At 37.7% G+C, this 24,567-nt stretch overlaps 1 protein-coding gene across 2 annotated transcripts; it reads right to left on the bottom strand.

Moving 5' to 3' along the window:
* Positions 1 to 17: 17 nt before the first annotated feature.
* b4galt6 (UDP-Gal:betaGlcNAc beta 1,4- galactosyltransferase, polypeptide 6) lies at positions 18 to 22,819 on the bottom strand. Of its 2 annotated transcripts, none has more exons than XM_003448778.5 (9): positions 22,058 to 22,819; positions 18,656 to 18,772; positions 13,612 to 13,725; positions 13,341 to 13,465; positions 12,371 to 12,487; positions 8,180 to 8,367; positions 7,932 to 8,054; positions 6,511 to 6,612; positions 18 to 4,723 (listed from the first exon to the last, which is right to left on the bottom strand). In XM_003448778.5, the coding sequence occupies exons 1-9, from the start codon at positions 22,170 to 22,172 to the stop codon at positions 4,576 to 4,578; spliced, it is 1,149 nt and encodes a 382-aa protein (XP_003448826.1). In that variant the 5' UTR covers positions 22,173 to 22,819; the 3' UTR covers positions 18 to 4,575. The 2 variants fall into 2 exon arrangements, with proteins under 2 accessions (XP_003448826.1, XP_025755450.1); XM_025899665.1 differs by lacking the exon at positions 22,058 to 22,819 and adding an exon at positions 18,870 to 18,984.
* Between the last annotated feature and the right edge of the window lie 1,748 nt (positions 22,820 to 24,567).

Raw genomic sequence — 24,567 nt, 5'->3', positions numbered from 1 at the left:
CAGATGAGACAGCTCACTTTCCAGAATATGCTGATGTGTTTATTTACTTTTTGATTGACAGAAAAAAAAGCTTTCACAAAGTAACAACATAAAACACTTAAATTGTTTTATACTGTCTGGAACTAAAGACCGCAGAAATCTGACAATATGAAGGGCTCTAGCACCTGCTAGTAAGAGGCACAACTCCAGGGAGTAGGTGCTACATTAACATTTTAACAGGTTTGGCTCATTTGTTCTTTTATAGAGATTTGTGGGCATGAAAAACGTGACGATTAGACAGTTAGGATCAAAGAGCTACAAAGAACACAGGCTACTTTGTTTAGATGAAACTGGGATTAAATATAAAATACTCAGACCAACTTGAGCATGGCAGGGAGTGATTTTGTTTTCTTTTTAAAATTTCAGTTATTACTCTTAGTTTCATGACACAATTGGGTCATTATTTAGAAAATGTCTCTATCAACTCTGAAATAACAACCACTGTAGCTATAAACAACAGTAACTTAACACATTTTGGGTTTTTTCACCATATGAACAAACTTGACGGTTTATCACCAAAAAAGGTGAACTTACTGGCAAACACCCAAAGAGGTATGAATGTCTCACACTGTCAAGGACATAAAGTCATCACATCAGGTTCTTAGTAACTGCTTTCTACACAGTGGAAAGTTACCACCTGTGCCAGCCGTAAAAGCAAAACCTCTTTTTTCTGCTCGTCTTCATGCACATGGAAACTAGTTATGGCCTACAATCTGTTGTGCACAGATGTAGTTTAAGACCGAGCCATACAGAATGAAGAAAATAAAATATGTTTTAAGGTGTAGCCATTGCTTTGATTAGCCTCAAAGCTTGAGGATCTTTGCACAAAATATGTAGTTGCCTTCAAACTATATTCTCTTGGAAGGATGTGAAACACAGATTGTTTATTTATTGATCATTTTTAAAGGCACCTCAGCTACAAAGGACATGGATAAAATGTCCACTGCCCTGACAGCTCAGTCTTAGTGCATTGTTGGCAAGATTTTCTTAAAAATGACCCACAGATAGTGATGGTAGATCATTAAAGGATGACAGGACATCAAGGCAAGAGAGGACAAAGTATGCAAAACATTCCATCAAAACCTTTTGGATCTGAAACATGAAAAACATACTGCATACTCTTTTAGACTTCATATAATTAATGTGAAGGGTGAAAATCATTGATAATTCAGTAAAATAGAACATTTTTAATGTTGAATGTAAAGTCATAAAGTAACATAAAAACTCAAGGCACAAATACTACAAATAGAATAACCATTCCCCAATGGTGAACACATTACCTGAACAACCTTACATACTTTTAGACTACTGATAATCATGTGATGAAAAAGTCAGTTTCACCTGATACTGAGACCCAGTGAGCTGACAATCAAGAAAACTCTCACCCACTTCTGTATATGGATCAGTTTTGGCCAGTCAAGTCACCTCCTAAAGGAGCTATATGTTGGCTGCCCTGTCAGACCATCTCTCAGTTCATAATGGAAAATACTCTTATTACACAGACTGACTTAAAGCAAAAAAACAAAACAAAACAACATATACTAGAGACTTTCAATGGATTCAGTCAGCAACCACACCTACCTATAGGTCTTTAGTCTATCTGGCTGTTTGAACTACATACAGTTTCCATTTTCTTCCAGTTGGCATGCTTTTGTTAGGCTTTAAGCACCACAAAAAAATATCCCAGCAGAGGGGTATAAACTTCAGGTGTACACTGATGATGGAAATGGGGCAAGTTAATGTACCAGATGATCTAATCCAATCCCGTGTGAAACAAGGTTTTTATTCTGAATACTGCTTTTAATATTTTACTACAAGTTGGAAATTAAGGCATTAGTACTGTCACTGGAGGATCACATTAATACAAAATAGAACCAAAAACAAAACATGACAGCAGAGTCACAAGAAAGACAAGTGCATGCCTTTAGATCCTGCAGATCCTACTCTGTGATAAAGCAGAGTGTTTCTGAAACCTGAGCCTGGATGGGATTGTAGGTTCTCACTAGTCTTTCCATATCATGACCTTTCACAGCTCAAAAACATGGAACATACAGAAAATATAAAACAAAATTCTCTCCATCAGTGGGATATTTTAATTTCAGTGATCAAGATAACTTTCTATGAACTTAGTTTTATCTATAAAGAAAAAATATAAATAATGCATCATCTGTTGCCAGTCGTTTTGATGTATTTTAAATTTTTGTTTAAGAGTTGCTTCTTAGCAAAAGTACCTTAAACATCTGTTACGCAGTTTATCTGCAGATTTCAAACTTTTAACACAATATAGGCCATCTCCTTCCACTTCCAATTTTACAACAAGAGGCAAATCTCGCCTGCTGTTGAAAACCACAGAATAGAATGTAACGATGTATATGTTTGAAACTTATATCGAATTGATTTTCATGTAAATGTGTGGTCATTTAAGTGAATCTGATGCTGATGTGTTCTTGATTTTCCCTAAATAACTGTGCGCTTTTATTGCAATATTGTCTGAGCTTCTAGAGGTTGAAACATTCAACAATTTCCAGCCAACCAAAACACTAAAATTAGTTATACTATATGGATATGCTGTTGTACAATTTTGCATTAAATCCGAGGTTTAATTTGCAAATCACTGAATTTGTCTTGTTTCTTGTTACTTATGTGGTACCCATTCACACAAAATCAGGCTGGACAGTTTGTGTTCATATCTTATTCTGACTAATCGGTCTGTAGGTAGGCATGAATCGCAGTTGCAGAGGTAAACATATTTGGTCACCAATGCTCTAAATTAGTGGACAATCCAAAGCAGGAACACCATTTAGGCTGACAACCAAAAACCAAATTGACACATGTATGGGAGAGTAAGAGGTTCATTCTGAAGCCGTTTAACAGGATTCAATAATCAGCAAATAAAGTCAGGACAAACATGGGCAGAGAACTATTTAAAAACATAAAATCTCCAAACATACAAATCATGGTCAAATTTAAATCCTAAAGACACAGAGAATCATAACCGTCAATGTCACCAAAAATTCTGTGTACACATTTCTCTCATTACTCGCTCTAGTGCTTAGGTTTAGAAAAAAACCCTGTTTTCACAGCATGAATACCTATGAGAAGCTCACACCAATGTTCTCTCGTTCAGGCTCTTCTCACTGCTTGGCAACTTTGGGAAAAAAACCAAAACCCCAAAACATTTAAAGCCACAGTCCAGACACATCATCCACACATCAAATTGCCATGCTTCATTACATGGTACAGTACAATAAAGAGGTCTATCATATCGTCCAGCACTTGGAAAAAAACAAACAAACAAAAGCATAGAAAATCATAAAAAAATAAAAACATCTGAGACAAAAAATATAGACTTATGTGAAACCATGAACCTGTACTAAGCATGTTGTGCAGACACGCTGGCCAGCCATGCTCTTTTTATAAAGTCATGGAGCGCCTTAGTCATGCTTTATCTAACTTTTACTTGTACAGTGCACATTAAAAAAAGAAAGAAAGAAAGAAAATAATTTAAATACACAGATCTCTACCTGATGAAATTAATTTATGTTTGAAAAAAATGTGTAAAAAAAAAAATTAAGGCATGAAAATGATGATAACAAATAATGAGATGTGGATGCTTTTTGACCCAAACATCTTACATCGTTAGAACTTCCAGCTGGAAAGGAATGATTCACTCTTATTAAATACTCAAATCAAGGGTAGCTGCCAAAATAAAATTCATATCCACTGGAATATCACTGTATTTGCTCAAGCATTCAAAGACTATTTACATATCTGTGTTCTGTGATCATTAAGAGGCTGATATTTACATACATGTTCATGCAGATTCAGCAGCAGTGCAGGAGAAAAAAAACAAGACAAAAGAGAAATACTAAACATCCTGAAACCGAAAATAAATACAATTTATTAAAATAAGAAAAAAAAAAATGTACATCATATATATATATATATATGTATATAAATGTTAACTGTGTGTCCCTCTTTTAAAAAGATTACCGTTATAACAAAATGATATGTATAAAACAAATGAAATAAAAATTGAGAAAAAAAATGTTTATTGGCTTGTAAGGTGATGGTTTTATACATCAGACGTGAAGCAGTGCAGAGCCGAGAGCAGGGAGCTGTGGTTTTGCCACATTAAGGCTTTGCAGTAAACATTAGAGTTGAGATAACTGCTGCTCAAGATTAATGTCGACTTGTAGTTAAGCTGGTACAAACAAAATGACATGCAGCAACAAACTCATCAATTCACACTCAGCACACCCACACATTTTTCAACTGACACACAGAATGAATAGTTCATCTTTAGAAACTAGCCACTGCCTTTGAAAAACAAAAAAAACTTTTTTATTTGGATTGGATTTTTTCCACAGCAAGATTTCTTGGCAGCATTATATGGCGCTTCTCTTCATCCCTCAGAGCCTGTGCCACCTCCTCTTCTCCACAGCTTTACCTCTGAACTGCTGAAGATAACACCAGGAGGTCAGACTGGAAGAGAGCAGGGTGAGCTCAGGGAGTGCAGGATGTGGCTGGGTCAGTTCAGTACTCTGTGATAGGGGCAAGCTCAGGATAAAGGTCCACAGAGATGTTCTTGTACAGACTACTAAGTGAGATGTGTGGACTGTAATGCAAGTTGTTGAGACCATCCAAGTGTTGCCGCTCTTTGGAATATCTTAGGAGTTTATACCTACAAACAAAAAGTGACACAGTATCAGTACACTCTACCTGCTCTACTCCTATTTGGGCATTCATGAGATTAAAGCATCAGGTTATTAGACCCAAAGTGTCTAAACAGGTCCAACATTAAGGTAACCGTTATCTAAATATAGTCAGGTCTGGAAGTACTTGGTCATTACTTTTGTAATTCTGCTTCTGTACACCACCCCAATAGACTGCATATCAAACAGGCATTAGGTGCTGCTAATCAAATATACTTGCATAACTGATCATCAGCAAATGTGAACACATTTACAAAAGCAGACGTTTAGGCAATTTCCTGGTCTGGAGCATTCAGGTGTGTGTTAGCACAATGCCAACTTTCCCAGGACAACCTAGTAAATTTACCCCATATGTACCACAGCCTGTGAAATGCTCACAGAAATAACATTAAAATAAAAAAAAACCCCAAGAGAAACATCTTGGACTCCACAGGCCCCAGTTAGCACTGTTAAATACCAGAGTTCATAACAGTACAATTACACAAAGACTAAACAGGTATAGCTTGTCTGCCCCTTCTCTCTAAAAAGAACAAGGCTCAGTTTTGCAAAGTTAGATCTGAACAAACCACAAGACAGATAAGACCAAAAGTGAAGATGCTTGGCCATAATTCACAAGGCCAAATTTGGTGAAAACAGCATATTAACAAAAACATACTATCAAGTACAGACTTGGAGGATTGAGGACTTGGACTTGTGAGTCAACCATGAACTCCTCTGTATAGCAAAGTATTCTAGAGTCAAACATGGGCCTCTCTCCCTCTGACAACTACATATAGAACAGAATGACTGAAAATGAAAGAAAGCAATCACAGTATTGCGACAGCCCAATCAAAGTCCAGATCTAAACTTGACCGAAATGTTCAGAAACTCAACCAAGTCAAGTACAGAGGGCCAAAGTTCTACAACAATTAGAGAAACTGATCATGCTGAAAATGATTACAGGTTGCAGGCCTTTACTGCAAACAGATTTAGCTGCCGACTATGTGAACTGTGTCGTTTTATTTTCAGTAACTGAAAATCATAAACTCTGTTGGATTGAGATCAGGTGACTTACTTGATCATTAAAGAATATCCCATTCCTTTGCCTTAAGAAACTCTTGGGTTCCTTGTAGTAGACTTTTGGTCATTATCCATTTGCACTGCGAAGCACCATTTGTTACATTTTGCAGTATTTAGCTTAATCTGAGCAGAGAGTATAGCCCTGTATACTTCAGAATTCATCCTGCTACTTCCATCAGCAATCACATCATTAAAAAAAGTCACATGGTTCCACATTCCCAGGCCATAACATTTCCGCCATGTTACACTGGTGTGTAGTTCAGATGGTGTGCAGATCAGCGTCAAGGCAGATACAGTAGATCCACTCTAAGATCTCAACAGCATTACCAATGATGTGACTTTAAGAAGGTCTGAAGTTAATCCAAACACCTCTTGTAGCAAGTTTAAATTGTGCAAGCAGTTTCCTCTCATAAACAGACCCATAGACAAGTGAACACAACAGGCTACAAAGACACAGACCGGTGGAAACCATAATCCAACTACTGGATGGTCTGCTCTGCTCTTTTTCCTAAATTATGTTTATGTACAACATATTTGTATGCGCCATCTGGAGGATGTTAGATCTGCTGCAGTTAAAATCAAAACAAAATAAACTCTCGATTCAAATTAAAGGTTTAATGCTTTAAAAAAAATATTATTCTTTAGAGTTGGGACATTTTGTAAATGTATTTTTTCAATATGAAAAAAGAAACTATACCTCCCAAGAAACTGCACCTCTCCTCTGTGATGGTGAGGAATCGATTTATATTTGCCAATCTCCCCCTCTGGTCGTGTGACATTCAGATCGGCATACTGAACCCTGCAAGGAAATCGAGCCGCATCACTATTTACAGAATTAAAACCAATATTAGTGTATACATAACATCAATAATAATTCTGGGCTTTTAATTATTCCTTTAAACTAGTTCTTTTGCAGGCTGGAATGACTGTAAAGCACACATTTGAAAAAAAGAATTGGGTGCACAAGTTTGAATTTATTGTGGACTTTTTAAGGATAGGATCAAAAATATGTTTTTCTGTTTTCTATTTCGTGCATGCAAAATGTATAAACATTCAGAACTTATGTCAACGACGTTGCTAAATGGTGGGAACAAATAGTTTTCAGTACATCACTGCAGGTGGGGTGAGTCGTTTGGTACTGGGCCGCGAGTGTTGAGTTTCAGGTGTGAAATTTATGGTTTTCAGGGCTTTTATTCGTTATTACCGTTACCTCAGTTTCCCTGTGTCTTTTCCTGTGTGTTATGAATACATTTTTTTTGGGTACCGGTACTGGTTTTATTTTGTTGTATTTATCCGCAACACCTTAAAGGCCGGTCCGTAAAAATATTGTCGGACATAAACCGGTCCGTGGCGCAAAAAAGGTTTGGGACTGCGGTGTTAACCGACAGCCAACTATCAGCTAGCAGTCAGCGGTTGGGAGCCCCCCCTCCTTCCTTTGGGGTGTATCTACTTTCCACTATAAACAAGCCTCTTTAACTCAATTGCAGAATGTCACCAAGAGATTTCTTCAAAAAACCCAAAACAACCAAAACAAAAAACAACTTTGACTTGGATAGTTAGCTGCAGACGATTTTCTCAGTATTACTGTAGCGCACTGTAGCCACTGTTTTGATTGAATTTCACATTCTTTTGATAGCTTTCGTTGTAAAAACTTAAAGTTACGTTTTAAAAATGTAAAATAAACTTAACAGCCAGTTTGACCATTCAGACATTTTACGCTGCAAATCACCAAAACTATTTCCAGTAAACAGTTTTTCCTTCATCTATTTAAACAGATATAATAAACAGATACAATTTAAAAGAAAATTAAATACAGCATGTCCTTCTTTCCTTTTTTCTGTTAGGTTGCAATTTAATATTTTATTTTTTAGATTTCTTCAGACTCTTATCTTGTGCAAAAGTCTTGAATGACCCCAAATTTCTCTATATTTTACTTAATAGAGGCCAGAACTTCACCTAGTTTTTTTTAGGTGCTGTCCAGGCTTTATGATTATGAATTTTGGACAGTGGCTACTTGTCCAAGATTTTTAGTAGATCACACATTGCAAACTCAGCAGTTTATCCAGCAGCTTCCTCAGTAGCTAGCAAAGTAAGAACACAACGTAGTTGGTAACTCACCTGTTCCATAAGTCATCATCCTCTCCACCCCAACCCCAAAATGCATTGGGAAAACCATTAATCTTCCAGAACTGATCCACAGTGAGCCCACTCACACCACCAAAGAACTCACTATATGGAAGACTGAAAACAACAAAAGAACACAATATATTATTAAAAATCAGAAACTTTCTAGTCAGTTAATAACTCCAGGTCTGTTGCAATTAAATTATTATCCTACCAGTCTGGTAGATTTTCCACAAACTCACATGTACATGTATTTGTCCAGCTTGGCAGCAAAGTGGCGTGGCATCTGACCACAGCCATAGTAGTTTCGGTCATTTTCAGGGATATGGTCAACATCATGGAAAATCAAGCAGTCCCAGTCCAAGTCCTTCATAGCTTCCATGAATCCCACATTAAATAACATGGCTCTGTTGAATGGTTGGCTTCCACTCTAAAAAGTACACATTTCAGGTGCGCATGGTGCAATTTTTTTTGCCAGTAACAACAATTCAGTATAGTAAACTACATTAGCACTTATTTAAAGCAAGCACACTGAATTGCAATTGAGATCTGAAACAATGCAATTAGTAAACTGCAAAAACAGGTAAGGATTACATTTTTATAAAATTAGTTCTGTTTAGCTTTTCTGTGTCAATAAAAAATATAGTAAACACATGTGGAAGCAATTCACATTTACATTTTCATACTTTCATTCACTTTGGTATTTCCTCATTTACAGGGCATGAATTTTAGTGCAAGGTAGTGGGTATTACACATATTTTATTAATTTCTCAAAGATGTAGACTTCATAGTGGGGTTGTCAACAAATTATACAACAAAAAACAAAAAGATTTTAATCAATACTAAAAATTAAATATTATATACTCATTTGCAACTATATTCATAACAGTGTCATCTTTAACATGTGAACTAGGCAAAATACACTATCAGTCCTAACTATCTGTAACTTTTGCACTACATCAGACAAGTTATTGCAGACAGTACATTTGGTTTTGTAACAGATATAAACGTAACAACTGATTATTTTCACCTCACTTGTACTGAAACTACTGTGAGGATGAATGCATGGATTTTAGCAGTATTTATAATAGTTTGGGGTTTTTTTGGTTTCCTGGGCTAGGGTCTCCCATGGCAAATTGGTCCTGGGTCAGGGACCACACAAAGAGAAATTCATGAGAAGAAGAAGTATAGCTGGTACTGATGAGGGAAAAAGCAAAGAAGATGTTTGGTGTGTCCTCTAGAGTACTGAGTACTGGAGCAAAAAGGTAATACTTAATTCTTAGAAGCACTTGCATAGAAAAAAAGTGTTTGCATTAATGGGTGAATGAGGCAAGTTGTGTAAAACGCTTTCAGCGCTCAGAGTAGAAAAGCACTATGTAAGAACCAGTCCGTTTACATGACATGTACAGTAGTAGGAATACTGGATATACTGGATAAAAGGGTGACGAAAATGGGAGTTGCCAGACAGGAGGAAAAGAAGAAGACCACAGAGGTGAAGGAGGACATTCAGAGGGTTAGTGTGACAGGGGGGGGGATGCTAGGAACAGGGTGAGATGAAGGCGAATAATCCGCTGTGGTGATCACTAAAGGGAACAAGGCGAAAGAAGGGGTAAGAAGGGGAAGAAGAAGATTTTTTTTAACACATACAGGATCACGTACAAAAAAACATCTTGAAAGATGAGAGCAGCTAATAACTATTCAGCTGCTCAAAACTCCAGTTTTTATCTCACCCAAGATGCCCATCTAAACATAGCAGAATAAAACTGGCTCTAATGCCAACCCAACATCAATCTTTTTTGAAATATGAATAGCAAGTAGGCGCGCAGCAATTTATCAAGTAAACAATGAATAACAGGGTTATAAAAAAAATCCTCAATACAAATTCTTTGCTACGATGCGTCGCTTTACTACAACAACAACAACACTGTGTATTAAGTGCTTCACCCACTTTTGCAACTAAAAACAGACCTGCTATAGAAATTTATTTAGGAGCACAGCATGAATAATAATTTGACAACATTGTCCCTGTGCAGCCCCCAGTTTTTAAAAAATGGATAAAAACACTTATAATACAACAGCAGCGGTGATAATGACGCTGGCATAGTTTAAAGTGGAACTGGAGCCTGTTTACACACAGACGCACAGCCAAGAGCAAAGAGGCGGAGCAATTACTGAGCTGGTAAGTCCAGGTTAATTAAATGAAAATGAGTTTCTAGCAAAAAAAAAAAAAAAAAAAAAAAATCACAAATCACAAAGCAAACTTTGTAGCTGCTCCATTGACCGCTGCTTGTTTTACACAGAGAGCAATCTACAGTAAGCCTCCAGACACTGTATTGAAATATGCTGTTAACTTAGTACCATGTTTGAATTATACAGCTTGCCGTCCTGTTTCACATGGAAGCAAACAGGGGTAACTTTAAATGGGAGAATGGGGTGTACTAGACCATATTTATTTCACAAGCTTTCACAACGTTTTTCAGATTGAAAGTGAAATAATATAAGATACTGTGTTAATTAAATTGCATTAATATTTAAAAATATAAAAATAAAACTTTCTTCACAGACCAACAAAAATGCACATGGGCCAGTAAAACTCTGAACCACTGCCCAGAGGGTTGTTAGGCTGGACACTAAATTATTATTAATATTAATTAACATCTAGACCATCATAATGTCTTGCACAAAAACTTCAGAATACTGATATGCTCACTTTTCTTCACTGCAGAGACAACACACACCTTTAAATGCTTACAGCCACAAACTGACTCAATTACTAGCACACTTAAACAAATCTACCAGGAGATTAAACACTGTCAGAACACTTTTTGCCTTCTATTAAAGTAAGAAAGCCTTCCAAGAAGACAGAGTAATGGTACTTTTTATTATGCCTTAGTTTAGATTGCATACATATTTAACCGACTTCACCACTCAGGAGGATCGTAAAGAAGACCTGGACAGTTTGCAGCAATTTATTCCCGAGTGTTTCGAGTGCATTGTTATGGGAAAACCAGGTAACAAGGCACCGATTCCCTCCAGCAGCAAAGGAACAGCGTCCTCGAAATGAAGCCCCCCCCGAAGAGTCACCAGAACCAGCTTCTCCACCAAACAGCGACATGATGGATATTTTGGTGTCCATAGACAAAAAAACAACAACAACAAAAAAACAACTGTCCAGCTTTGACGCATGCTTGACCCTCCAGGAAATCCAGCGTAAAGATTTTTAGGTGCTGCACGAGTCCGTGGAGTTCTGCCAGCAGCAGCTTTAGCAAACCAAAACAACACGCCATGGCTGTACTGAGTCAGCTGATCTGTATCTACACATACGTCTCTTTCTACTTTCACACTAATAGACATGTCTGTAGGACAATTACTAGGGGTGGGTTTAAAAAAAATGATTTCCTGATTTTAGTTTGAATAATGCGATATCGATTCATTAAATCCTGAATTGATTTTTAAATATAAATGTATTTTGCCAGAAACGCCAGAATCTCAGCTTAAAGCTCACAAAACTATTTCGATAACTGCTAAACAGCTAAAACAGTATTTATTTTTAGTAGTATTTCCCTCTATGCCTTGCACATGGATGAAGGTGGGTATCGGGTACTTCTTGGGCACCTGGAGCTTTGGGACCCTGACCTCAGCTTCCACCAGAGTGGCCGGCCTGTAGTGTAGTCAGCTGCCTGTGACCTCTAGTTGTCTGGGACTCCCACCCTTTGGCTGTGGGCACCCTTCCTACTCCTGCTTGGATGGATGCGCACAGATATCGCCGAGATGCATGGCCTTAGGTTTTAGGTACTCTTGGGGGCTGCGGATTGCCCGGTTCTCCTTGATCTGTATCTATTTACCCCCCTCCCCTCTTCTTTTTTTCCCCCTCCCTGTTCTGCCTTAGACAGGCAGAACAGGATTTTGAAAAAAAAAAAGAAAAAAAAAAAAAAAGGAAAAATCTATTGCATATATTTCTTATTATATTTGACTTAGACCTTTGACTGTACTTTATTCATATAATTTTGCATTTAAGAAAATTTTTTCTTTAAAAAGAAATGATATGGAACAATCAAGGAGTTTACTTTTTCTGACAGATGTATGCAGTTAAACATTGCAATTTCTACAATGGAAACCACTTTAGAAAACATTTAACCCAACAAAGTTTAACCCAACCAGGAAAGTTCACTTTGAAAGACTTTTGAATATTTGTTGTTGCTATTTTACTACAATCAATCAATCACTACAATTTACTACTATTTTACTACAATCAAAAGATGCAGTCCTAGTATCAAGAATGTCATGTGGTAATGGTTCATCCCTACAATTGGTTTTCATTGAGAGCTATTCCTTGGAAAATGCTTTTTGCACATGCTGAGCTCAGAAGAATCACATTCAGTTGAATAATAACTGTATATCCTTCAGTGCAATTAACAGACAACTCACTGTACCTGCTCAATGACGTAGAAGCCAAAATGCAGTCGCTGTCTCTGAAGCATGGGGATAAGGTGTTGGAAAAGGATGGGAAGATGTTCATGGCGATTTCTAAATGGAATAAGGATGGCCACCTATAGATATCAGAGTAAGAATCAGCACAAAAATGTGCAGTTATTAACTGAAGTTAGTAGCCCAACAAATATGCTCAGTAATAGTTTCTCACTACTCATTTCCTCTTTCACCCCACCGAGTTTGTGACAGATGCCTGCCCTCCTTGAGTTTGGATCTTTCAGAGTTTTCCTTCTGTTAAAAGGGAGTTTTTATTGCCTGTTATCAACAAATGCTTTCTTGTAAGAAAATCATTAGGGTTATATCTATAGTAGAATAAGGTATTAGCATGCATAACATGGATCTAATTTAATTACATCCAATTTAATTTAATATAACTTTATTTACAGTGTTTTCCTATAAAATTGAGTCAAATAAGGCATCATAGACACTTCACATGCTTACTGTTGTATATAGCCCACTTTAAGCCAAGAAAACTATCTGGACAAATTTGGAAATGGAAGAATTTGTGATCATTTTGCCTAAATATACCACCACAACTGAGGTGAATCAAAAAATAATCCAAAGCCAAAAGAAGAGCAGACTTCCAGCTTCCAGTCAAGACACTAAATTTATTTTTAAAAATTACATTTTAATATGCCACATAAGCACAATCAAAAGGTTTGTTTTTTGTGACACATGCTGTATCCACTTAAACTTTAAAACACTGCAGTTTCTTAATATGACATGATTTGTCATTAATGTATTTCTTCCCGAATTACTCGATTAATCAATGAAATAGTTGTTAGATTATTTGATTTCTACAATCATCTATAGCTGCAGTTCCACCAGAGGCCATACCAGCCAATACAAATGTTTAAGTATGTTTCATCATTAGTCTTTACAATATACAATTACCAGACTTGTAAAACCCACCTTCCAGCGAGGTCTACAGTCCTTTGGTTTCCACTGGCCTCCAAACTCGACGCCAAAAAACTTGGAGAACTTCATTTCTATCACCTCCATAGGGACCTCTGTCATATTTACTTCCATAAGGCCCTCTGAGGAGATTATTTTTAAGCGGGAGGTTATTCCACAAACATACTTGAAATGAAAAACTAAAAAAACAAAAACAAAACAAAACTACAACAAAATGTTTTTTCCCCCAAAAACTTTAGCACTTATCTTCTGATAGCAATGTACTCACTCATAGAAGGTAATCGTTCTGGGCAAGGGAGGTTCTGAGCGTAGGTAAAGTTCTCAGGGAGGTAAGTAGTTGGTTGGGCCAGGTACTCACTGGAGTTAGTGCCATCAGGATAATCTGTAGTATAAACAACCAAAAATAGGGACAACTTTATCCCAGCTACTTAGTAATATAGCCCCCGAAGCAAATGCTAAATGCTTCAGAGTAGTACCCTTTCACTGGCTCATTGATATACTTAATGTTCCAGTGAAGAAGTAAAAGCACTACTTTGAACAACAATGACTGAGGCAATAGCAACCAGTTGCTGTTGTAGTACTGGATAACAATTGTACAAGTTTACTACCTCTTCATTACTAAATGTGATTAGAGTGTTGCTTGTGTGACTCAATGAAACAGAGCAATACAACAGAATAGTTCGGCATCTTTCCTAGTCTTACTGGCGATTTTGCTACCGAGCTTTACACTACAGGCCGCAGTCACCTCGTTCTACACATAATCTGGTATAACTCTCAAACCCACACAGTGAAGCAGATAACTCATAAGCTGTAGAGAAAATGGCATATCACAAATTTAGAAGATCATCATTTAGCCTGGAGAAATACTTTTGCTCCTTTATAAGGAAGCCCTCTTTAAAGCTAGAACATTATACTACTCATCACTGATTGAAGAAAATAAGAACAACCCTAAGTTTCTCTTCAGCACTGTAGCCAGGCTGACAAAGAGTCAGAGCTCTGTGGAGCCAACCATCCCTTTAACATTAACTAGTAATGACTTCATTAACTTCTTCACAAATAAACTTCCAACCATTAAAGAAAAAAATACTCATAATCATTTCACAGATGTAACATTATCTACAGCTACTTTCAGTACCATTAATATTTATTTGCTCTTCTTCTCCAGTTGATATTTCTGAGTTTGGAGGAAGTAATTACTTCCTGCAAACCATCAACGTGTCTTTTAGACCCCATTCCTACATGACTGCTCAAAGAAGTCCTGCCATTAATTAATGCTTCAATCTTAAATATGATCAACCTATCGCTAATAATCGTCTATGTATCACAGGCCTTCAAGCTGGCAGTAGTTAAACCATTACTTAAACCATCTCTTGACCCAGCAGTCTTAGCTAATTATAGGCCAATCTCCAACCTTCCTTTCATATCAAAAATCCTTGAAAGAGTAGTTGTCAAACAGCTAACAGATCACCTGCAGAGGAATGGCTTATTTGAAGAGTTTCAGTCAGGTTTCAGAGCTCATCACAGCACAGAAACAGCTTTAGTGAAGGTTACAAATGATCTTCTTATGGATTCTGACAGTGGACTCATCTCTATGCTGGTCCTGCTAGACCTCAGTGCAGCGTTCGATACTGTTGACCATAATATCCTATTAGAGTAATCAGAGCATGCTGTAGGTATTACAGGTACTTTGCTGCAGCGGTTTGTGTCATATCTATCTAATAGACTCCAATTTGTTCATGTAAATGGAGAGTCCTACTAACACACTAAGATTAATTATGAAGTTTCACAGGGTTCAGTTCTAGGACAAATTCTGTTTACATTATACATGCTTCCATTAGGCAGTATCATCAGAAGGCATAGCATACATTTTCACTGCTATGCAGATGACACCCAACTTTATCTATCCATGAAGCCAGATAACACACACCAATTAGTTAAACAGCAGGAATGTCTTAAAGACATAAAGACCTGGATGACCTCTAATGTTCTGCTTCTAAATTCAGATAAAACTGAGGTTAGAAAGTCATCATCAAAGATGATAAACCAAGCAAACCAATCACTGCTGCTGCTCTAGACCCACGATTATCCGAACCCACAAATAACATAAAAACTTCTGCCCTGCATTCAATGGAAGGGAATATGAGAAACAAGATTGAAGAAGCTACAACCTACAATCTGGTAATGGGAGAGCTGATGAGCTCTTGAATCACTACTTGGATGTGATTCAACAAAAAGCTAGAACAATTAACAGGATACACACAATCGGTTGATAATTAATGAAGTATGATTTTTTTTAATTGAAGTATTAGTGGTGCATATTAATGAACATTTAAAATCAAATTTAACATGTCATATTTATCCATCAGGTTCATTTTCATCTGTTGTTCCATGGCAGGTGCCGATCAGTTTCAAATTCATGTTTCATGAGTCATTACATTAGTTTGCTGTGGAAAGAGACAATAGGGTCATTTTAACAGGTGGGCAGACTTGAAAAGGTGAGATAAAGTATATACTGGAGCCTAGAATAGGACTAATCGACTAATCAAAAAAAATAAAATAAAATAAACAAGATTAAACCAAAATCATTTTTAGTTGCGGCTGTAGCTCAGGAGAGCAGGCCGTCTACAAATCAGAAGCTTGGTTTTGATCCCCGATTGCTCCAGTCTGCATGCCAAATATCCGTGGAGAAGATATCAACCCCAACTTGCTCTCCGATACATCCATTGTGTATATGTATTGTGGGTGTTGGCACTCTCCACAGTAGAGTATCACTCCCTTTTCCTGTTACAATACACAGTGGTGTAACTGGAACAGCTGTGTAGCCAATTTCATTAAAGATGTATGGATAATATTTTATTTCATCTCTGTTGATTCACCAGCTAAATATATATATATTCACAGAATTCACTCACTGTGTCTTTAGGGATTCATTAGCTAAGCTTAGCTGGTAGCCAACTCACTATCAGCATAAAAGTAGTCCCAAACAGAAACCTCCCAGTACACCACCAACCCGTCCATTAATTTTTCCCTACTCTGTGACACACCCACTGAGGAAAAAAGTCTGGTTATTGGCGATTCTGTTTTGATAAATGTGAAAATAGAGACACCAACAACTGCAATCAATTTTTTCCTGGGGCCAGAGCAGGCGACATTGAGAGAAGTTTGAAAGTGCAGGTTAACAATAAACATAACTGGGTGGACAAGAGAGAGTTGGACAAGTTTCTCTTCAGCACTGTAGCCAGGCTGACAAAAGCTCTTTTGACCAAACATTCCTTAAGGTTAACTAGTAATGACTTCATGAATTTCTTTACAAATAAAATAGTAACCATTAGAGAAAACAAATACTCATAACGATCTCACAGACGTAACATTATCTAGAGCTACTTTCAGTATCATTGATATTTATTTAGACTCCTTTTCTCCAATTGGTCTTTCTGAGTTAACTTCACTAATTACTTCCTCCAAACCACCAACGTGTCTTTTAGACCACATTCCTACAAGACTGCTCAAAAAAGTCCTGCCATTAATTAAATCTTAAATATACCAGGTATTAGGGCTGGGCCATATCATACCGTTCACTGTAATACCGGTAAAATGTTAGGCAATGATAAGAAAAAGAAATAACGCGATAGAATATGGGTAAAATGCACATAAGCGGTGCCTTTGTTTTCATGCGCACATGGCGGAAAAAGCATGGCGGCGACAGAAAATGAGAAGGGCGAAAGCGGATCGTTGAATGAAACGGATGAACCAAAATTGGTTTGTAAAAATGGTGCAACTTCAGTGGTGTGCAACTGGTTTGGTTTTCGTTCATCAGATACACACCAAAGCACAATTTTTGGTAGAGCATGCAAGCAGGCCGTCGTTATATAAAATCAATCCTTTGATTTTCTGCAAAATCGACAGTGCCCCTTATAATCTGGTGCGCCTTATGTATGAATTCTGGTTGTGCTTACTGACCTTGAACATAGTATTACCATATTGTGTGTGTGTATAACCTCTTTTTAAGTTTTGTGGATATTATACAAGATATCAAGGTCAGGTATGAGTCTCCATAGACTATGATATCAAGATATGTCTGCCAATTTCCACTGGAAATGCCTTTTGGTTAAACTGTCAGCAAGGAATTTGCATTTGCACTGTTAAATTTTTATATAGCTTTAATGCACATAAAAAATAGCTGCTAGTTTAAGTAAAAACACATTGATGGGGTATTTTTGCACTAATAAAGTTGTGGAGTTGTAAAGTATTTTGTCTATCGTTATAGCAAATTTTCAAACATATATTGTGATAAATATTTTTGGCCATATTGCCTTGCCCTACCAGGTATATCTTGGCATCACTTGTCACCTTATAAGTGATGATTATGAGTTCTTTAGCTTCTGCCTCACCACCATGCCAGCTGAACAATGACACACTAGTGGCCCACAGCTACAATCTTAAATATAATCGACTGATCTATATTAATCAGCTATGTACAACAAGCCTTAACTACTGCCTTCAAGCTAGCAGTAGTTAAACCGTTACTGAAAAAGCCATCACTTGACCAAGATCTCTGCTAATTAAGCCCCTTTTCCATTAGTACCTATTTAGATTGACTCGCCACGGATCGCCACAACTTCACTCGGATCGACTGGTTTTCCATTACAATCCAGTACAACCTAACGTGCATGACTTTCATCATAGCAACGTCCCACGATGTAAATAATATGCAACACGAAGGCTACAAAAAAGGTGGAGGTCGAGGAAAGAATATACCTCTTGATATACCTGCTTGATCTGTGGTTTTTCGTCAAATTTGGGGATCATGGCGTTGTTTTTTGCAGCCATTTCCCTGGTTGCTGGGTTTCAAAAATGACAGTTTTAATTTTCGTGAACGAGACGCTCTCATGACTCATCGAGTGATGCTACTGACCAGCCAATCGTCTAACGACGTCAGATTTTAGGACCTGCTTGGATCGCTTGGAACCCCGGGCAAGCAGGTACTAAAAAAGTACCTGGTACCAGGTGCTGTGACCTAATGGAAAACCCTGAAAACTGTGGCTAACCGTGCAAAGTCGAACAAAGTAAGTACTAATGGAAAAGGGGCTTTATAGGCTAATCTCCAGCATTCATTTTATTTCAAAAATTCTTGAAAGAGTAGTCATCAGCAAACTGATCATCAGCAAAGCAATGGGTTTTTTTGAAGAGTCTCAGTCAGGTTTCAGAGCTCATCACAGTGCAGAAACGGCTTTAGTGAAGGTTACAAAAGATTTTATGGTCTCTGACAGTGGACTCATAGTAGCATAGCAGTGAGCACTCATACAACTCACCTGTCCCATTAAGAGTACTGTTCTTGTTTGTATACAATCTGATCATCTGGCCGATGGTCCTCACATTGTCCCTCAACATGATGCCTTGAGCCTGCACCATGAAGAAGTATGTGTTGGCTGATGGAAAGAGCAGACATATAGAATTTAGTGTTATTGACTTAGTGCATTACATAAACTCAAAAAAATTTACAGTCAAACTTTTAAATACTATTACCATCTTGTAAATCTTTGCTTTCACTTTTCTTGCTATCCTTTCTTGCTATCGCCCACCTCTTCTCTCCAGAGCATACTTCCACCTCTCCAGACTCTCATTCTCACTACAGATCATAATGTTCTCTGCAAACATCAGTCTATGGAGACTCACACCTGACCTAATCTGTCAGCCTGTCCATTACGAAGTCAAATAAGAAGGAACTTAGAACACTGATGAAATCCTGCCCCCCTCCACCATATATGTCAGCGTAAGTTCTCAGTCATCCAAGTCACGGTAGTCTAAGTAGCTTCGAAAGAAAGCCACTGGACTTCTTTAAGATGTTTCACTTCTTATCCAAGAAGCTTCTTCAGTTCTAAAACTACATGGTGAAGAGTCCCAGATATTTAATTCCTAATGGAAGTTGTTCCTTAAGAGGGTCGTTGACCCACACTGATCATGTGCCTCACCTAATGAGCCAAATTGTGAAAAACGGCATTAACGCATGGCACAACATAGAAGAACTAACCCAACAGGACAAGACTGAGTTGTACATGTGCATCTAAAGGATAAAAGTCACTCTTTGGATGATGCCAATGTTCACATTTTGAACAGAGAAGACAGATGGTTTGAAAGAAAAGTGAAAGAGGCCATCTATGTTCACTGTGAATAACAATCTTTGAACTGAGGAGAAGTCCAGTTGCTTTATTTCCAAGCTCCTTAGACATTACATTACATTACTTAGACCTCATAGTTTTGGTTTTCACTTTGCTGTCTATGACTCGTAGCTCATGAAGATTGGAAATCCATTACTACAAATGATTAAACTATGGATTAACACCTAGAGATTTACAATAGAGTCCTAAAAATTACGTTAATTTAATGCTTGGTTGGTGCTCCTTTACAACAAACTACTGCATCAGTGGGGTGTGGCATGGAGGCAGTCAGCTTGTGGAACTGCGGGGTATGTGTTAATGGCAGTCTTCACCTGCCAAAATGTTTTCTTTCACTCCACTTAAGCTCAACGTCTCAATAACTGCTACACATCATGATGTGTAAAGAGGTGAAGAATGACATCATCTTCATTGTGTTGTCAAAAACAAACCAAAAAGACAAAAAACAGAGGGATGCATTGGCTTAATGTTGTCATACTTTACAGCCTCCAAATCACTGAGTGATCTGAAACTGGCATTGGGTATTGAACTTCACTTCAGCTGACATTTTGACCATCTCATACTGAATGTACGTATTCATAAGAGTCAACCTAATAGTAGTTACTTTTAAACCATAAACCACATTTATATTTAAATAAAATAACCAGTAATATAGTTAATTGTGCACATGTGCTCTAGGTGGCTAGCATAACATACCTGGAGCAATGCCATATGGACTACAAGGTAGGCAGTCAAAAACGACATTTCTCAGACTGAATATGATGGACATTCACTAAACGTTTCCACTAAATACTTGTGTTTCTGCCTTTACAAACAAATGACCTGTTGCATTTGAGGCAACAAGCACTGTCAGCATTGACTCCAGCTAAGCACAACCACACTTTTGAACATTTAATTCTTTCCACCATCCTCACAAAGACCAGGGTCTGCGGGTGTGTGTGAGACAGAGCTGTGCCACACCCGCCCCTCACATGCAGGCTCTTTTATGCTGACAACTTTTATGTAGAGATAATAAATCTGTTTTCTTAATTTCTCCACTACCAAAAGCAGTGCTTTTAATGTAATGTTGGTTATTGATACTCTGGGTCTTCAATAATTTAGCGTTTTGCCCCATTCCCTAGTCAACACAGTAGTTGTATTTAAAGCAAGCTGTAGTTAAAAAAAAATTAAAGTGAGGGAAAAATAGAATTTGTTCCCCTCAATAAAAACCACAACAAAACATGTCAGTAATAGCAGAGAGTAAAAACGTGTACACACACACACACACACCCCTCATCAAGGAGATGCAATACTGTCAGAACTCTTGTTGCCTCCAACTAATATCAGAAAGGCTATTTTATTTCATGACTTAGTTTTGGTTGTATGTATCCCTTATTTTATTTATTTATTATCACTGTATTTGTCATTATTTATGTTTTGCATTTAAGAATTTTATACTGTTAAAAAAGTGTTTTTAATGTTGCACTCAAATACAATTTTTTCTTAAGTTTTTTGACTAATGTAATTTCTAAAATTCAAACATATGAGCAGCTAATTTTAAAATACCCGTGTTCTTTCTCTTTGAATATTTATTATTGCTCACAAATAACACGCAAGTATTTCTTATCAGATTACTTAATCAACTGCATAATTGATAGAATACTATATTACTAAAATAATCAATGGATGTAGCCCTACTACAGAGCAAGTTCAAAATATCCAGGATCTCTTTTCCTTAACTGGCTTCAGCTATGCCAACAGAAGGGGTTATCAACTTGTCAGCAAAGGTGGTTGCCAACTTAGTAAGTTAAATCAGGGTTTCCCAATCTAGGTGTGAGCATGTTAGCATGAAAGGGGCGGTGCAGTCAGATACATAAAAGGACTGGATATATGCTACTAAATTGATTAAGTCTGGAATCTGCCTTCATTCAAAAGTAGATCTAAACAGGATATTGAAATAAGTTTTTTCAGGCAAGGCAGTTTTGGAAAGTCTTAATCCATAATTGCTAAAATGCTGGGATAGAATATGATCAGTTTAACAAACATTACAACACAGCTCCAGAATTCAGCGCCCATACCTAACCTAACAATACTTTTTTCAATTTCACCAAAATAACACTATGTGCAACATACAGACTGACGTTAACTAAAAATAAATAGATAAAATAATACAAATAAAATAATAATTATAAAAACGCCAGATATTCCAGAAAACATTGAAGCCCATATTTCATTCAATCCCATTCATAAACCAGCAATATAGTGACAATTAGTGTCAAAATATTACCCCCTTGTGCGTATTGTATCATTTCATTGCAATGTTTTAATTCGATAATCAATAGAAGACACATTTGACATATTATTATAGCAAAATTACTAAGTCCAAATAAACCCAAGAGCCTGGTATCACACTTGAAACAGTGAGCCTGTTAGCGACCTTGTTTACCGTTAGTATCAACTACAACAGCAGCAGATGGTTAAGGTGCAGAGGATAATTCAGACGTAATTAAATTAACTGTTACCGTCTTAGGTGTTTAGCGTAAACTGCTGATTACTAACCTATTCCGGGAGCCACGTAAATGAAGTAGAGACAAGTAGTGGACATGGAGAAGATGAATATGAAGGCCAAAAATGATCGGTTGGACATTCGCAGCAGCCGCCTCCAGTTCACCATTTTAGCTTATGCCCGCTTCTCTCTTCGCCGATAAGAATCCCATAAAAATACTTTTTGAAGTTAAATGTTCCTCCAGTTGGTAGATGTCAATGCAAAGGTGTGGCCAGAGGAAAAAACTGCAAAATCAAAACCTACAGGTGCAGTGCGGAAAAGGCTAACGCTAGCAGTGCTAGCTGGCCTGCTCTCACCTGCCAAGAAATTTCGAGATGGTAAAAGCAGGCCTGTAACGTTACTATCAGGCTACTGTGAGCTTCCAGCTGTACCAGCAGCCGGGCATTGTGAAACAGTTCCACGACCGACTTAGTGGCAGTAGTAGTTAAGGGATTTCATGGTACCCGCCCATAGTTAAGAGTGTCGCCAGCGAGAACTTTTATCGCTAGCAGCTGAAGATGGTCATGGAGGGGGGCAGGACCGCTCTGCCTTCTCCATCAGTCTGCTCTCAGCCGGTGCAACGTTTTCCACACAGTCGGCACACCGTTTCATCAAATCAAGCTGACAACCCTGGTCATTCCACAAGCTGTCGACACTGTGATTTCGCACGGCTGTGGCATTCAACACTACTAAGTGCAGAATGATTTGAAAAATAAACTCACGAAAAAAGAGAAGTAATACTTCCGATTTATTTTCTGCTGGCACTGCACTGTTTCCGGGGGGTGTACTCCTCCACATTTCCATGAAAACCAGTGAGCGTGACGTGTCTGTGTCGGTTTCCAATTATCCAGGCCAGAAGAATAAGAAATAATAAGAATAACTTATTTCCCAGAGGGAAAAATCATATGTCTGCTGATTGTATGAGAATTGAAAAGCCTGATGACTGTGGGGGCGAATAATTTTCTGTATTTCTCCGTTTGACAACAAAAAGATAGGAGACTTCCAGTATTTATGGGGGGGGTTTTGTTTGGGGTTTTTTTTTCCGTCTATGAATATGTTATAAAGTGGGTTATTGGAGTTGTTTAGGATGGCATCAACTGTCTAGTTTGTTATCTAGGTGTAAACGTAGATATTTGTACTTGTTACTACTCAGAACCTAGAGGTGTTCAATATAATAGTAGTTTTTGTGACTCCAGTCACTGGAAGCTTTTACAAGATCCCTGTATTTAGATTCTGTCTATTCCTGATGCATGCCACTAATGGCAGCATCATCTGAGTATTTCTGGATGTGGCAGGCGTGTGCTGTATAAAATGTGAAAAAGAAATAGACCTGGAACAGTCCCCTGTGGCGCCCCCGTACTGCTCATTAACATTCCAGAAACAAAGTTCCCCAGCCTCACAAACTGTGGCCTTTCTGTCAGGTAGTCTGTGACTTTAGAAAACAAAGGAAGAATCTGTTCCCATCTCTGTGAGCTCGTCTTTGAGTATATTTGGTTGAATAGTATTGAAAGCGTTTGAAAAATGAACTCTCATAAAAGTGCCAGATTCCTCCAGATGAGCTAGCACATGATGAAGCATGTAGAGGACAGCATCATTCACTATAAATGTGTTGTTTGTATGCAGATTGCAGGGGAAGTTTGTCTTTTACCTCGAGTTTCAGAGGTTTTCTTGCCCCCTTGCCACTTGGAGGAGGGAAGTAACGAAGTATTTGTTACGGCACTTAAGTAGAATTTTCAGGTATCTTTACTTTACTTGAGTTTTTCTGACAGCTTTTACTTTTACTTTTCTCTCTACATTTCTAAACAAATAGCTGTAATTTCTACTGCTTACATTTTCAAAAGAGGCTCATTATTTTTGGTTTAAGGGATATGGGAGAAGTCATTATTTCACGTCACTGCGGGCCTTCAAACATCAAACTGATTTAAGCCTGAACAGTAACACGTGAAAGTCAATCCTGTTCGTGTATTAATCACCAGGGGGATGTCGCATAAAAAGAGATGAAAGAGGCACAATCATGTGCTATAGGCAGGGGTTAAAGAGGGTTGGGTTTTCTTTTTTCTTGCACAGCACCAGAATGATTGCAGACAGAGAGGACAGGAGTGAAAGAAGAGAGGTTAGATTTAATGGTAAGGACTGCTCAGTGACGCTTGATAAACTGCATATGTTGAGCTTGCATGTAAAGCCATCACTTTAACCATGTACTGAATCGTATATGGTGTGTTTTGATAAATTATTTAATTTCATGCTGTAAAAAATTCTGCAAAACAAACTAAGCTATACCAGCTTTGTGTTATTCAAATATATATGCAGTCCTGTGGTGAATTCACAGTAATGCTGTGTGTTTGACTGGTGCTCAGTGGCTGTGGTCCTCATGGTCAGATTTAGGTTACATCAAGTGTAGCAGAAATAAAGAGGAGCGGGTAACCTGATCACAGCCTGTACACTAAGAAAATCTGCTGAAGGTCTTATAAGAAATTATTGGGAGTTGTGATTCTTTCCCTTATTCTGAACTACTACACAGACC

This window comes from Oreochromis niloticus, linkage group LG17 (genome assembly GCF_001858045.2).
Source record: "Oreochromis niloticus isolate F11D_XX linkage group LG17, O_niloticus_UMD_NMBU, whole genome shotgun sequence".
NCBI lineage: Eukaryota > Metazoa > Chordata > Actinopteri > Cichliformes > Cichlidae > Oreochromis > Oreochromis niloticus.
This window is presented reverse-complemented; position numbering and strand designations above follow the sequence as displayed.

What these genes read in the sequence shown, in the direction of transcription:
- b4galt6 (XM_003448778.5), bottom strand. Translation starts at nt 22,172, where the DNA reads ATGGTGAACTGGAGGCGGCTGCTGCGAATGTCCAACCGATCATTTTTG. An exon ending in AGAACGATTACCTTCTATGA is followed by an intron (nt 13,466 to 13,611) that starts GTGAGTACATTG and finishes TAATCTCCTCAG; the next exon opens with AGGGCCTTATGGAAGTAAAT. An exon ending in ACTGTAGACCTCGCTGGAAG is followed by an intron (nt 12,488 to 13,340) that starts GTGGGTTTTACA and finishes TGATATCTATAG; the next exon opens with GTGGCCATCCTTATTCCATT.